The sequence below is a fragment of the Pteropus vampyrus genome, unplaced genomic scaffold (genome assembly GCF_000151845.1).
Source record: "Pteropus vampyrus isolate Shadow unplaced genomic scaffold, Pvam_2.0 Scaffold496, whole genome shotgun sequence".
Taxonomy (NCBI): domain Eukaryota; kingdom Metazoa; phylum Chordata; class Mammalia; order Chiroptera; family Pteropodidae; genus Pteropus; species Pteropus vampyrus.
The window spans coordinates 473,428-488,917 of record NW_011889277.1 but is presented as its reverse complement, the minus strand read 5'-3'; the positions used below and the strand labels follow the sequence as shown (position 1 = coordinate 488,917).

Sequence of the window (15,490 nt, the reverse complement as noted above, 5' to 3'; positions counted from 1 at the left end):
TTCCTTCTCTTTATTCTTTCTCTCTGTCTCTCTGTCTCTCTGTCTCTCTCTCTCTCTCTGCCTTCCCCTCCTCTCTTCCTCCCTTCTTCTTCTCCTTCCTTCCTTCCTTCCTTCCTTCCTTCCTTCCTTCCTTCCTTCCTTCTTCTCTTTTAATATAAGAGGTTAAATCATGTAAAAAACCTTATTTTTTTTTCTTATTTCCCCCTCTCTCTAGCTTACTTAACTGGACATAATAGTAAAGAAAGTAAAATGTATTTCGTAATGTGTGTTTATCATTTCTGTACTTAATTTTTATTTATTTTTATTTTCCTCTACCCCTTTGGCAACCATCAGCATGTTCTCTAAATCTATGGATCTGCTTCTGCTTTGCTTTGTTTATTCATTTGTTTTGATTTTCTAGATTCCACATGTAAATGAACATGTGGTATTTGTCTTTGTCTGACTTATTCACTAAGCATAATACCCTCTAGGTTTATCTATGTTGTTGCAAATATTATTTATTGCTGAATAATATTTTATTATACATATACCGCATCTTTTTTTTTCATTCATCTATCGATGGACACCCATATCTTGGCTATTATAAATAATACCAGAATAAACAGAAAGCTATATATCTTTTTGAATTAATGTGTTTATTTTCTTCTGATAAATAACCAGTAGTGGAATTGCTAGATTATATGGCAGCTCCATTTTTAAATTTTTAAGGAATATCCATACTTTTTTCCATAATGGTTGCACTAATTTGCAATCCACGAACAGTGCACAAGGGTTTTATCCTCCACATCATCACCAGCACTTGTTATGTTGACTTATTGATGATGGCTGTTTTAACAGGTGTGAGATGTTATCTCATGGTTTTAAATTGCATTTCTCTGATGATTAATGACAATGAGCATATTTTCATATGTCTGTTGGCCTTCTGTATATGCCCTTTGGAGAAATGTTTATTCAAGTCCTCTGCTCATTTTAAAAATTCAATTGTTTGTCTTTTTAGTGTTGTATAATTTTCTTATATATTTCATATATTAACGCCTTATTGGATATGCCAGATAAGTGCATCCTATGCAAAGGTGCTTTTTCCAAATATGTAATATTCATCTTTTTATAATATAAGTTAGTGATCACAAATTAAGGGAATTAGGATGTGGACATCCTAATTCTAGATTTCACATATGAGTGAACATATGGTATTTGGTATATCGTAAGTGATGAGGTTCATCACTGAACCCACTACAGATGTCCTCTAGTTGACCCCATCAAAAAGCCTGTTATCATCTGACCCAGGTAAGGACAATTTTATGTCTCCAGGCATCATGCATCTGGGCATCATGTCATGTCCAAGTATAACACCTGTATTTATTGCCACCACCTTGTGAACCTGAGAAGAACCATCCTACAATTAAGTCACCAAATAGAAGAATGAAAATCTCTGCTCTCCTGTTCTTGAAGTCCATACCTCTGAAGTCCTAGTAATGAGAGACAACTCTCTTTATTGTTTGACCATATTAGAAATAGGATTTTTTTCTTATTAGAACTGAAGTCTTCCTCATTGAAGTTCATATACCTCACAGTCATCTCAAACCACTGAAATAATATAATTATACTAATTTTATAGATAATAAAATTGAGTACAGTAGATGCTAATGTTGCCTCAAAGAGATATGGTTTACCAGTGACTGGTCTCAAAAATTACTAAATTGGGGCATGAAAGATGAGCTCTCTTGCTTCACTGTGATTCTAATTTGGGGTTTCAACTGACATGGGTCTACTGTGAGAGAAGGTGAAAGCTGGTCTCTAGAAGTGACCATAGCTGTGCTTCGATTTTTTTGTTGTTGTTGTTACTGTCTGACTTCTACACCTTTCCCTCTTTTGAGAGTTATTTATAAAAATGTTACTAAAATTTTAATCACTACCTCAGGTTCTTCTTATATGGAATCTGAGTAAAGAGACTGAGTTACAAATTGATGTCATTTGTCAAACAACATGGAGCTACAGAAAATAAAAGTCATGTTTCAACACCAAGTTAAAATGTATTTGGTCATTATATTATCTAGTCATTTTAGAAAAAATTGATGACAGAAGAATCAGGCATTCTGGACCTCCTACAATTTCTAACACTTTTATTTATTCTAAAAACCCAAGCTCAAAGTAGATAACACAATCACAGAAAAGGAGGTATTCTGCCGATAAGATTCCTCAAGGCTCCCTTCATGTCCTTGTTCCTCAGGCTGTAGATAAAAGGGTTTATCATTTGAGGAATCACAGTGTACATCAACGAAGCCACTGAAGTCAGTCTAGAAGAGTCAGTAACTTCAGAACTAATATACACTCCAATAGCTGTCCCATAGAACAAGAAAACAACTGAGAGATGAGACCCACAGGTGGAAAAAGCTTTATACTTTCCACCAGCTGATGACATTCTCAAAACAGAAGAGACAATTTGAGTATAAGAGAAAATAATTCCGGAGAGAGGAATACCAGCAAACAAGCTAGCCGTAAAATATGCCAAGATGTTATTGATGAGAGTATCAGAACAGGCCAGCTTGATGACCTGAGAAAATTCACAGAAGAAGTTGGGGATTTTCACATCCTTGCACAAGGACAGCCGAAACACCATCAGGCTATGGAGCAGGGCATTCCCAATGCTAGTGAACAGTGAGACTCCAATCAGCAGGCCACAGAGTCGGGGGTTCATAATAACTGTATACCTCAGGGGATGACAAATGGCCACATAGCGGTCATAGGCCATGGCTGCAAGGAGAAAATTTTCCAAACCAACAAACACCAGGACAAAGCAGATCTGGGTGAGGCAACCTATATAACTGATGCGCTGATTCTGTGCTTGGATATTCACCAACATCTTTGGGATTGTGGTTGTGCTTAAAAAGATATCAGTAAAGGACAGATTGGAGAGAAAGAAGTACATGGGCATGTGAAGGTGGGAGTCAGAGATGACAGCCAGGATGATGAGCAGGTTTCCAAAAATGGTGACAAAGTAAATGGAGAGGAACAAGCAGAAGAGGAGGGACTGCTGTTCTGAATTATTGGTCAATCCCAAGAGAAAGAATTCTGAAACATCTGTTTTGTTTCTGGGTTCCATGTTGTTGATGAATCTGATAGACAAGATGAGATGAAAATAAAATAAGACAAAATTAAATCGAATTTAAAAGTTGTCCTTAAATGAGCTGCAGCAGAATCAGCTGGGGAATTGTTAGAAATGGAAATTCTTGGTACCATTCCCTACTTACTAACGAACTCTGGGGTGAGGACCAATAACCTATGAGATGATTTTGGGTGGTGAACACAGTGCAATATGCAGATGTTGTATTGTAGAATTATACACTTGAAACCTATGTAATTTTATTAACCAATGTCACCCCAATACATTTAATAAAATAAAAATAATCTTTGTATATTATGAGCCCATGTGAATATTCAAATCTTTTCCTCTGTTAACTTCCCCCTCCATCACAATCTCCTACACCTCTGTTTCCCAAATTTTTGGCCCAAATTTTTATTGATCACCAAGTCTGTTTTACATATTATGCCAAGTTCTAAGACCAAAAATGAATAAGACATGACATTATATTTCCTACAGAAATATTTCTTGCCTTCAAACAAACAGAAAGATGAGAATGAAGTTACTCAGTCTCTCTGTAGAGTTTGGTTCCCAAACTTTGGCATGCTCAGAATCATCGGAAGAGTTTGTTAAATTACAGATGACTTAGATCATATTATCACCCATTTACCCACTAGAACGCTTAGATAAAGTGACAGTATGTTATGAACACATGGTATACGGTGGGTAGAAAAGACAAGGTCTGAGTACATGTTAACTGACTGCTGAGTTGGCTATTTGACCAACTTGTTAGTGCCTTTGGATAGTATGGAATTAGCATTCCTAAACCATCACTCAGATTTCATAGTCTCCCTTAAAAAATTTAATATATTTATTTTGAACAATGCTCTAAATCTTTCCCCTTACCTACAAGATATGTCCATCTCTATCCATAAAGTAATGTGTAGCAGGTCATGGCATCCACTCAGGTATACACTCTATACCGGAGCATAGATTTTAAAATGTCTATAAACTTGAAGCTCATAAGCTTTCTCCATGGAAACACTACTCATCTGGATTAGAGCTTCATTCCCAGAGAAACTGGACAACTGTGAAGATGACATTCTCTATTTCATCCCAAGGGGACTTTTTTTCTCCTAAGGTGATAAGTGGTATACCATTAAAAAAAAAAAAAACAAAACAGCTAAATGAGAGAAAGAATGAAACCCGAAGTTGGAAAGAAAACAGATAAAAATAGCAACAAGTTTTGGTCCTTGAAGACAGAGACTTACAAGACAATGCAGATTTATACCATATTTAAAAGATAATCAGGATTCTTAAAAATTGCCTTTGTAAATCAGTGTTCCTCTCTCTCCTGGAGGAGATAGAATTAGTTATGACAGACTTTATCATTTGATGTATTACTTAGACCCAAACACTCTAAGTATGATCCAAATCAGCATTTGCTTTGTGATTGGGAAAAGTTGTTCAACTGTATGAGAAGCCTCAGTACCCTCATTATAATAGTATAATAGTATAATAGTATAATAACTTTATGGGGACGTTGCAGCGATGAGTAATGAATAGAAAACAGCCAGCTCAGCACTCAGTATGTGAGACTCTTGTGCTGACATTTCTTGTTTGTGTTTTTTTGTCCATGAGCAATGGCATCTGGAATATTTCCTTGCTCGGAAACAAAGCAAAGGGGTGGATAAGTTGAGGAAAGACAATAGGAAGAGAGTGTATGCCTAGCATAATAAGTGCAAATTTCAGGAATGACTTTATAAGCCGAAACTTTAGCTGAGAACTTTTCTCACGTGAAAAAGAATGAAAGGGAATATTAATAACTTACTATTTATTTGACATGGACATATGATGAAATATATAGTAATTCAAATGCATTAAATAATAAAATGAATCATATGAGTCAATACAAATAATAAAAAGCTATTAAAATTTTGGATAACTAAAAGTCTACAGCATAAAAAAATTTAAAATATATATTAAAATCTCTCTGGTAATATTCTGGATTACTTAGGTGAAAAAAAATACAAAGATGACAATGATGGGCTGGACTTCTCACTGGCCAGCAGTAACAAATTCATATACTTCACTGTCCTTATTCTAGGTGTTTTTATTGCAACAAATAATACAGGTATATGCGAAGCCACCACATCATGTATTTGCACAATCTTGATTCTTTTTCTTTCCCTGGGGAACCACTATATGAACTTCAAATATGTTATTTTCCTGCAATTTTCATTATAAGTATTATAATTCCATAAACAATTGCATTATTTTGCATTTAAAAGCTTTATGTAAAAGGAAACAGACAGTACAATTGGCATTCTTATGTAATTTATTTTTTGATTATGTTGAAATATTTAGTCCTGACACATGAATTTTAATTACCAGAGAATATTACACTATATTATGTCACAACCTATTTCTCCATTCCCTGATAGTGTTATGGTTAATGCCTTTACCTTATATATGTTCATGGAGACACACACAATACAAAGTGCTGCGTGGGGATACCATCACATTCAAGATGGTATTGTCTCTGAGAAGGGAAGAACAGGAAAGGAGTGTGATGAAAAGAGTAGCCTTCTGCACATATATTATTTTTCACTTTATGAAAAGGAACAGAAGCTGACATAGCAGAATGTCAATATTTGTTAATTCTGGAATGAGCTAAAGGTAGTCATATATTTTTATTATATAATCTCTTCTGTTCTTATATAAAATATTTCTTAATTTTCTAAAGAGAAAGAAGCATACTAGGAAGGCAGCCAGCTGAATCTCCTGTCTCACTCTTCTGCACAACAATGTATCAAGAACCAGGAATGGAAATAAAAGGAAAAGCTGACCAAACTCCTTCCCCACAATTGCCACATGAATTCAGGTAAATGTCAGAAAGTTTTGTAACAGTCATTATGTTTGAGAAGGAGCAGATTTCTGCTCATGAGAAAAATGGGTTCGGCCATTTTTTTTTTTTTTTTTTTTTTTAGAGAGAGAGAGAGATTAGGAGACCAGCTGAGTGAGAACTAGGTGATCATCGGTATAAATATACGTGAGAATTTGTCAACAAGAAGGCAGTTAGGGAGGAGTCTCTGGGACACTTGGTTCTGAATATTTTATGCATGTACTCTTCTCCTTGCTTCTGTGGATGATATTGTAGCAAAACACCTGCCCTCATTTCCAAAGCATTAACTAAGGAAGTTTAATTACCTGGCTGGCATCAGTGTGGAATGATGGTAGGCATGACACCTGAATATTTAAGATAGAAGAGCTGTCCACAGGAACGGCAGGGAGCCCAAGTGTGGCAATGGGCTCCTGGTCAAGAAGGACCATGTCTGGGAGGAGGCTCAGGCACACTGCCTCCTAACTAGGCAAGGGCTGTGAGTAAGGTTGTCACAGGCTGACTCTTTACAGTTGCTATATCCCTAGGGATCAATATCCAAAGCTCTTCATTCGACAGACATTTTTAGAGTTCTTCTGATCCCTGGGTAGTGGAAATCTTTATAGACCGAGACAATAGGAGAGTCTAATCCCTGACCCTCTTGGGCCAGGTGTACACTATCCAGGTTTCTCTACTTGTTCATGCTTGCCTCCATTTTATATACTATATGCACATGTAGATGGAGTCTTTTCTAATGACTTCCAGGCTTTTTTTCTTTTTAAGTTACAAACAAAAGCATTTCCATCAAACTAATGACATCAGAAATAATGATTCCAATTTTAAGTGTATTCGGTATAAATAATTCATTTATAGATATACTTAAGGCATTGTAAAATTCAAACACTTGGGTGTATTTCAATTTTAGAGTCATTGAATGTTTCCTGCTTCTTAATTTCTATTCTCCATATTTTACACAGCAGAATCTGATATATTCTCTGTAATCAATTGTGACTATGAACAATATAGACAGAATTCATGTTCTTTTTTAAAACTATTATAACCACCTTTTACAATTTTCATACAATAGATCCAAAGTATATTTTTCTTCACATTGGAGGCTTTGGAGTGAATTATGGTTCTTCATTTTTAATTTTTGAAAAACAAAATACAATGTCACTGAAAGACAGTAGTGAACAGTTTTGTAAATAATCTAGTAGATTTCATGGATCAAGACTTCCTACCTTAGCTAAACACAAAACGCTTTCTTTCTTTCCTTTACTTTGGCATTGGCCTGCAAAGATAGCACCATTATCTGCATTTCTCAGGAAATTGCCAAGGGGTAAATGCTAAATCTTATAACAAGTTTTTTTTTTAATTCTAATAATTTTTAAATTATTTAAAAATATTTAAATAATAAAATAAAAAATATTTAAATTATTTAATTTAAATTATACTAATACTATAATTTGAAATTGAAATTATAGGAGTATAGTATTAGACTAGTTTCAGGTGTATATCATAGTGGTTAGACATTTATATAACTTATGAAGTGATCACCCTGATAAGCCCAGCACCCATTTGACACCATAGTTATTACATTATTGACTATATTCCCTATGCTGTATCCCACATCCCCATGACTGTTTTTATAACTGGCAGTCTGTTTTTTAGATTCCACATATAAGTGAAATCATATGGTATTTGTCTTTCTCTGTCTGACTTATTTAGCATAATACCTTCTAAGTACATCTATGTTGTTACAAATGAAAATACTTCACTCATTTTTATGGATGAGTGTTATTTCATTCTACATATGTACATCTTCTTTATCCATTTGTCTGTTGATAGGCACTTAGGTTGCTTCCATATCTTGACTTTTGTAGATAATGCTGTAATAAATGTAAGAATGCATATGTCTTTTCAAATTAGTGTTTGGGATTTGTTCGGATAGATGCTCAGAAGTGGATTTGCTGGGTTCTTCCTTGCCTCTTGGTATAGTCCCTGGGTTTGTGTGTGTGTGTGTGTGTGTGTGTGTGTGTGTGTGTGTGTGTGTGTGTTTTGTTTTTTGTTTTTTTAGGCGAGGCAACCCTTGGTTGACCTCACAGATCGCAAGCACCTCGTCAGGTTACAATCCTTGATTTTTTATTTTTTATGCCTACAGCACCTGGTCTTCCTAGCTGATCTCTCATCCAAGTACTAACTAGGCCCAATCCTGCTTAGCTTCCAAGATCAGAGGGGATCGGGCTTGTTCAGGGTAGCATGGCTGTAGACAGTATAGTCCCTGTTTTAAAGTCTCTTTTGTCTGATATAAGTATTGCTACCCCAGGTATTTTTGTTTATATTTGCATGAAATGTCTTTTTTTATCCCTTTACTTTCAGTCTGTGTCTTTCAATCTGAAGTGTGACTCTATAGGCAGCATATGTATGGGTCTTGTTTTCTTATTCATTTAGCTACCCTAAATGAATAACTTATGACTCGAGCATTTAATCCATTTACATTTAAAGTAACTGATATTACTTTATTATTGATAGGTATGTAGTTATTGCTATTTTATTATTCATATTTTTCTCTTTTCTTCATCTTCTTTTTAAAGAAGTCCCTGCAACATTTCTTATACTGATGTGGTGGTGATGAACTCCTTTAGTTTTTTCTTGTCTGGAATAAAACAAGTTTTTATTATAGGCTAGAAGAAAACCTAACTGACACATGGCTTGAATGGACAATTGTGCCAACAGGATTTGTCCTTTTCTGTAGTGATTATCATTTTCCTTGGGCCCATGAATGCCTAGAATGCTGGTGCACAGCTGGGCAGTGCTTCTTACATGATCTAACTGTGTTCTAACTGTTCTATAAAGAACCTACCAAGAAGCTTTTCATGAGTCAGGGTTTGTGGACTTTGGCACAGACATATTTCCCGGTTAGGAATAGATACCAATGAGAACATGATCAGAGACCTTTCCTCCACACCCGGAGACATTGCAGTTTTGTTGCTAAGGCATCAGCTCCCCAGAAAAAGTTCTTAGACTCTCTGACCACAGTTGTTCTTGCTGGTAGAATAGCCCTTGATTATCTTCAGCTAAGCAAGGTGGTGTCTGGGCTGTGGCCAACACCACCTGCTGTACCTGGATCAAGGATTCTAGAGAAGTTACATAAAATCAATTACATAAAACCAGTGGCTTAAGAGGATGACCCCTTCATAGGGTTTTTTTTTTTTTTATTATTGGTTTGGGTCTTGGAGACTATGGCTCCAAAGTGCCCTGCAAACATTGGGAATTATCTTGTTTATAGTTACCACAATAATCTCCCAGGCATTGTATTCTCTCAAAAGCTTTAAATGCATGTTCACTACTGCTAATTGCCAAGCAAATGATCTTCCAAAGATGGGATGTCAAGGAAGGGACAAAAGAGTGACCAGCTTCTAGATCATGCACCTGGAATCGTGATCTGTGAATGTCACGGATTAAGCAAAAATGTCATGCCATGTCAAAGATCAAGAGAGTTCCAGGGAAGTCACTGAGAGTGACTCTATCATTTTAATTTTTTATCACATCTCTCAATTAAATTGGGAGTATGAGCAAAAGGGGGAAACTGTTAAAGAAAAAAATCTGCAGGCCCAAAATGATGTCACTAGTGCTAAAAGCTTATGATAACAAATCTACATTTAATCCTCATCTAATTGTAGTTTCAACCTCTTCCAGAAACATATTCTTAATCAATGAGTCTGGAATTTTTCTGGTCAAGCACCAATAAAGTAATCTGTCACTGTGGGCCTTCTCCATCCTCCATAGAAAGAAGAGGCAATCTGTATAATAAAAAACATTCTCCCTCTCCTCTCCCAAAGAAAAGCTGTCCTGGACCAAGTATAATCCTGTCTTTCCCTTTGCTAATAGCTCCTTTGCCCCTCCCTTCTTCCTATAAAAATCTTCCATTTTGTATAGCTCCTGGGAATGCCCTTCCAGTTGCTGTTTGGGGTAAATTGCTTAATTAAAGCCAATTAGATCTTTAAGTTTACTTTGTTAAATTTTCTTTGATAGTCATAAGGGAGAAGGCCCAAGATTCTTTCTGAGGTTTCTGGGCCTTGATTGTTTTCAGCTTGAAATAATCTGCATTCCAGAGTGGCTCATCTTGGGGTGACTCATTCTGAACCCCTATGGTAATCAAAATGTATAGTTCAGGAGTTCAGTAAAAAGTAGAACCAATGAAACACACACACACACATAATTGAAGATTTTATTCAGGACACAAGCATTGAACAATTTACTTATGACATTATGACACTGCAGAAAAAAGATGGTGCCATTCAATAAAATTAGACTCGAATTCTTCAAAAATCTTTAGTTTGTAGTACTCAAAGTATTAAATCAATACGAATTTCTTAGCAGGGAATTTGCATTGTTGAGTGTGAAGTCTTTGCTATATAACAGTATCAGGATAGTTGGTAGAGGAAACAAGGCCTTAATTTGACAGATTCTTTACCTTTCCAAATTCATGATGGCTGATTGCCTCACCCTGAGAGACCAAGAGAATATGCTTTTCTAATTACCTCTTAAAATATACCTATCTCTATCTCTAGCTCTATCTTTATCTACCTATTTAAGGTGTACAAGTGTACAACATGATGATTTGATATACATACAAGATAAAATTATTCCTATGGTAAAGCTAGTTAACATATCCATCTCTGCACATAGTCATGTGTGTGTGTGTGTGTGTGTGTGTGTGTGTGTGTGTGTGTGGTGAGAGCACCTGAAATCGAGGCAGAGGCTAGTCCTCTGACTATAATGATTAGTTTCTTCCAAAACTCTATCCTCCTTCTGTTGCTAACATTCGCCTAAGAACATTTCCCTCAAACTCAATATACAAAGAATCCCTTATTTAGGTTCTGCTTTAATAAAACCTGACTGAAAAATCAGCTACAGAAAGTTCACATAAATTATGAAAAATCCCAGTGTTAGAGAAGACCCGAGTCAATTTTCAAACCTAAGTTGAATAACCTTTAGTTATTATGGTGAAAGAACTTGGTTAAGGACAAATGAGACATCATTCTGACTCACGCAGTATTTCTATAATTTGACTCATTTAAAAATCCATGCCCAAGGCAGATGACACAATAACCAAAAAAAAAGGATGTTCTTCAGATAAATTTCCTCAAGGCTCTCTTAATGTCTCTGTTCCTCAGGCTGTAGATAAAGGGGTTCAACATCGGGGGAACCACAGTATACATCACTGAGGCTATCGCAGCCTTTTTGGAAGAGTGGTTAACTGCAGAATTAATGTACACTCCAAAAGCTGTGCCGTAGAATAAACAAACAACTGAGAGATGAGACCCACAGGTAGAAAAGGCTTTATACTTTCCCCCAGATGATGGCATTTGCAGAATGGAGGAGACAATTTGAATGTAAGAAAAAATAATTGCAAAAAGAGGAACACCACCCAATATGCTACTCATTAAATACGCCAGGATGTTATTGATGAGGGAATCAGAACAAGCCAGCTTGATGATCTCAGCAAGGTCACAGAAAAAATGGGGGATTTCCAGGTCTATGCAGAAGGACAGTCGCAGCAACAGGAGACTATGGAGTAGAGCATCTGCAGTGCTAATGATCAGAGAGAGTAGAATAAGAAGACTACAGAGATGGAGGGTCATGATGACCATGTACCTGAGTGGATAGCAGATGGCTACATAACGGTCGTAAGCCATTGCTGCAAGGAGAAAGTTTTCCAAACCTGCAAAAAACCAGACAAAGCCAACTTGGGTGAGGCAGCCTGTGTAACTGATAGATTTGCTCTGTCTTTGGATGTTCACAAGCATCTTGAGGACAGTGGTGGTGCTGAAACAGATGTCAGTGAAGGACAGATGGGAGAGGAAGAAGTACATGGGAATGTGCAGGTGGGAGTCTGAACTGACGGCCAGGATGATGAGCAAGTTCCCAAGCAGGTGACGAGGTACATGGTCAGGAATAGACCAAAGAGGAGGGGCTGCAGTTCTGGGTCCTCTGAAAGACCCAGGAGAAGGAATTCTGCTGTACTTGATTGGTTTTCTGATTCCATGGTGTTGATGAGTCTGATGAGAAAGACACAGGTGATAGGACATAACAGATATACAGGGATCCTTATTTTAGAAAACCCCGACATCTATATTGTGAATTGAAGTAACTATTACTAATCTTTCCTTTTTCTTTCTGCCTCTCTCCCTTCCTCAACCTCTTTTGTTTTTCTCTCCTCCTCTCTCCTACATTACACGATTATCCAAATCTTATTTACTCTCTTCCCACATTGGACCAACTAATAGGAACAAAATAGGAAACAAGACATGGCTTTTTCCTTGAGAATTCTCAAAGCTTTAAATTAGCAAGCAGGAAAAGTAAAGCCAAGCATATTAATTCTGAGTTTTAGAGCAGAGTTTCTCAAATCGTATTTGCATCAGAAGCAACTGGAGGGTTGGTTAAAACCCATATTGCTGGTCTCACACTCAGATTATGAGATAAAGAAAATTGAGCGTGGGGCTGAAAATTATCCTTTTTAACAAATTTCCAACTGTCACTGTCACTGATCTGGGTTTTATGTTGAGGACAACAGCTCATTGCAGGCATGGAAAATCAACTTGTCCACAGGTTGGAGCAGACCCAGCATAATTAATGAGGAAAATGGTGGCCTCATTCATCAATGCTCTGCAGAGTGAGCTGGCTGGGAGGTCAAGTCCATGACTCAGTTAAGCCTCTTCATTTTCAATGGGTCATCAAAACCTGTCTACTCAATTCCCCATTTTCATTTCAGAATTTCATCATTGGGTTCTTATCACAATACTCTTGCTATAATTTTTGTAATTAATAATAGTATTAGCATGGATTATGCAAATAAATATAATAATTATTATAAACTGCTCCCACTACCACTATCACTTATAGCATTCTACTGCCAGGCCTGGTTCTCAGTACTTATTATACTAATTTTATTCTCTCTAATGACCTATGAGTCAGGTGCTTTATCATCCTTTTGTTTACCCATGACCTCATATAAAAATAAAGGTCAAGTGAAATGAAATTATGAATACAAAAATTTGACATTCCAGTGAGAGGTGGTGAAGGGATTTCAAACTTTGGAGCTGAACTCATATCACCAAGTAATGCACACTCTGAGTAGTACAGGTTTAGATATCCTGAAGAGCCAATCAGATTCTATCACTTGCCTTTTGAAAATTTCTACCCAAAGAGTTGCAAGTATTTTCACTTCTAATCTCTGACTTCATAGGTAGCATCCAGCAGGCATCAGCAATAAAATAGGACCACTCTAGAACCTGAAATGAAGATTAGAATATGGTATTTGAAACCTTAAACTGATGGTTATTATGTCAATAAGATTCTCTTTTTTTACAATAATAAAACATTAAAACATTTTCATAAGGTGATACATTGCACATCTCTGGATTTTTTTCCCCAAAAGAGAAAAACTAGAGGAAGGGGGAAATGCATGGTATTTTGAAAAGACTAAAATAAAAAAATAAAAAAATAAAAAAGGGAGGAAGGAAGGAAGGAAGGAGGAAGGAAGGAAGGAAGGAAGGAAGGAAGGAAGGAAGGAAGGAAGGAAGGAAGGAAGGAAGGAAGGAAACAATTGGTTAGTGTGTTCAAAGCAGAATCCTAGGATGAGAAAGATAAAATCTACCAACACAAATGTCCAGGCTGCTTGACAGGAATGTTGTTATAGTAGTAGGAAGAAGGAGAGAATTGTCAAGTTAGCCTTAAGAGGAAAAAAGGAGATCGAGGAAGGTATATCTGATATCTCAAATGCTCTTCTAGTTGTGGGACTTTAATCAATACGAATGGGAGCCTAGCACCTGATCATTGAATGACAATTGATTGAAATGAAGACAATTGAATGAAAATTAGACTTTACTTCTACAAAGTACTTACCTTCTCCAGCAGAGACAACAAATACACACCCACACATGCACATGCAGCAATGTATAAAATAAACACATGCACAATCTTCTGTGTAACTGCCAGCCACGTTCTTACATGAAAAACAGTAGAGAGACTATGTAAAATTTCAAATTTAAAACCAACAGTAGTCATAATTATCTCCACTAATCGGTAATTACTTCTAAAATCTATTTTTTTTCTTTTCTTTTATCTCTTCCAAGATAGCCCATTGAGGTCTGTCACTTCCTTCGTTCCCTCTTTTTATGATACATGATTAAAATAATGAATCCCTTGCTACTCAGCAGTTTTTTGATTCCCTATTGCTTTTATTTTTTATTTTTTTGGCACTTCTATCTCTGTGTATAATAAACAGATAATTTTAGGAAAAGAAATGCTGGAAGTTCAGATTATCTATGTCTGTTATGCCCTGTCAAAATCTGGGTCACACAGCTTTGGTCATTTTCTTCTGAAGGAAACCTTGGTTAATGGATCAGGATCAACTCAAGGATACTCCTGTTTCCTGTGTTATGGTGAGGTCCTGAGGATATAGTCATGGATCATGCACAACAGGCAGGAGGGAATTGGTTACGTCGTGGGTGCATCGATAGAGCTGCCAAATACTCTTATGAACCATTATTTTAGAAAAAGTGTGTAAAAGTGTCTGTTATGTGAAAACTCATTAGCATGTTAATGTTTAGAACTGATGTCCCTAAGAAAACTTTGCTTCGCCAGTGAGAAAATATGGACCCTCAGCTTGGAGTCATGAAAACGAGCAGTCATAACATAAACCATGATTTTGACTCAGACACACCTGGGTTTAATTCTGGCTTCAGCACTCGCTTTGCAAACAAAGCAATTTTTTTTCCCACTGTGTGAGAAGCCTCAGTCTCCTCTTTTGGAAAACAGGAATCCTCATAAAATCTTATCAAAAATGTTACAAGGATGAGTAATGAGAAGACAAAATCACAAAGCACAATGTTTAGTATATGAGACACACTAAATATTTCTCATTGAGATTTATTTCTGCCTTGGACACAACCGAACCACCTGGCATGGTTCATTATAGAAGGGAAGTGATGGATGGAGCAAGATGAAGGAGGAGAGGAGAAAGAAACAACATCTTTAGCATGGCAACCATAAATTTCAGGAGAGAATGGATGTGCTATATCTCTTTCTGGGGATCTTACTTATAGAGAAATTGGAGGAGTCAACAACCAAAACAAACATCGATAATTAATATTTATTTTAATGGATATGATAATGCATATAGCAATTAAAATGAATAAATTAAACCAAAATGTATCAACATAAATAACAAAATCTCAAAAGAGAAAAGTAATATGTCTAACAAGATATCTACAATATGACAAAATTTAAATAAGTTTAAAATAAAACTTTTTATAAAACATTTCAAGTACACAAAAGTACAGAATAAACAATAAAGTTCTGGGTATCTGCCACTAGGCACTATTAAATTAAAATAGGCTGCCATATTTGCATTAGATAATTTTAAGAAATAAAATAATACATATTTATTTTTCTACATCTTTAGTCACTTTTCCTTCCTCAAAGGAACCACTATATGGAACTTGGTATGTTCTTGTGGT

General features: G+C 36.2%; 2 protein-coding genes and 1 pseudogene across 2 annotated transcripts; all 3 read right to left on the bottom strand.

Moving 5' to 3' along the window:
* Window positions 1-2,164: 2,164 nt before the first annotated feature.
* LOC105307442 (olfactory receptor 7G2-like) lies at window positions 2,165-3,127 on the bottom strand. The gene has a single exon (XM_011382954.2). The coding sequence runs from the start codon at window positions 3,101-3,103 to the stop codon at window positions 2,165-2,167; it is 939 nt and encodes a 312-aa protein (XP_011381256.1). The 5' UTR covers window positions 3,104-3,127.
* Window positions 3,128-8,115: 4,988 nt separating this feature from the next.
* On the bottom strand, window positions 8,116-8,234 carry LOC111732827 (annotated as a pseudogene).
* A 2,864-nt stretch (window positions 8,235-11,098) lies between these two features.
* On the bottom strand, window positions 11,099-12,036 carry LOC105307434 (olfactory receptor 7G3-like). Its single transcript, XM_011382947.1, is given in 2 exon segments — window positions 11,099-11,901; window positions 11,904-12,036. Coding segments are annotated over 2 exon segments (915 nt in total). The 5' UTR covers window positions 12,016-12,036.
* Between the last annotated feature and the right edge of the window lie 3,454 nt (window positions 12,037-15,490).

Excerpts from the sequence above, each read along its gene's own strand:
- LOC105307442 (XM_011382954.2), bottom strand. The coding sequence starts at position 3,103 with ATGGAACCCAGAAACAAAACAGATGTTTCAGAATTCTTTCTCTTGGGA.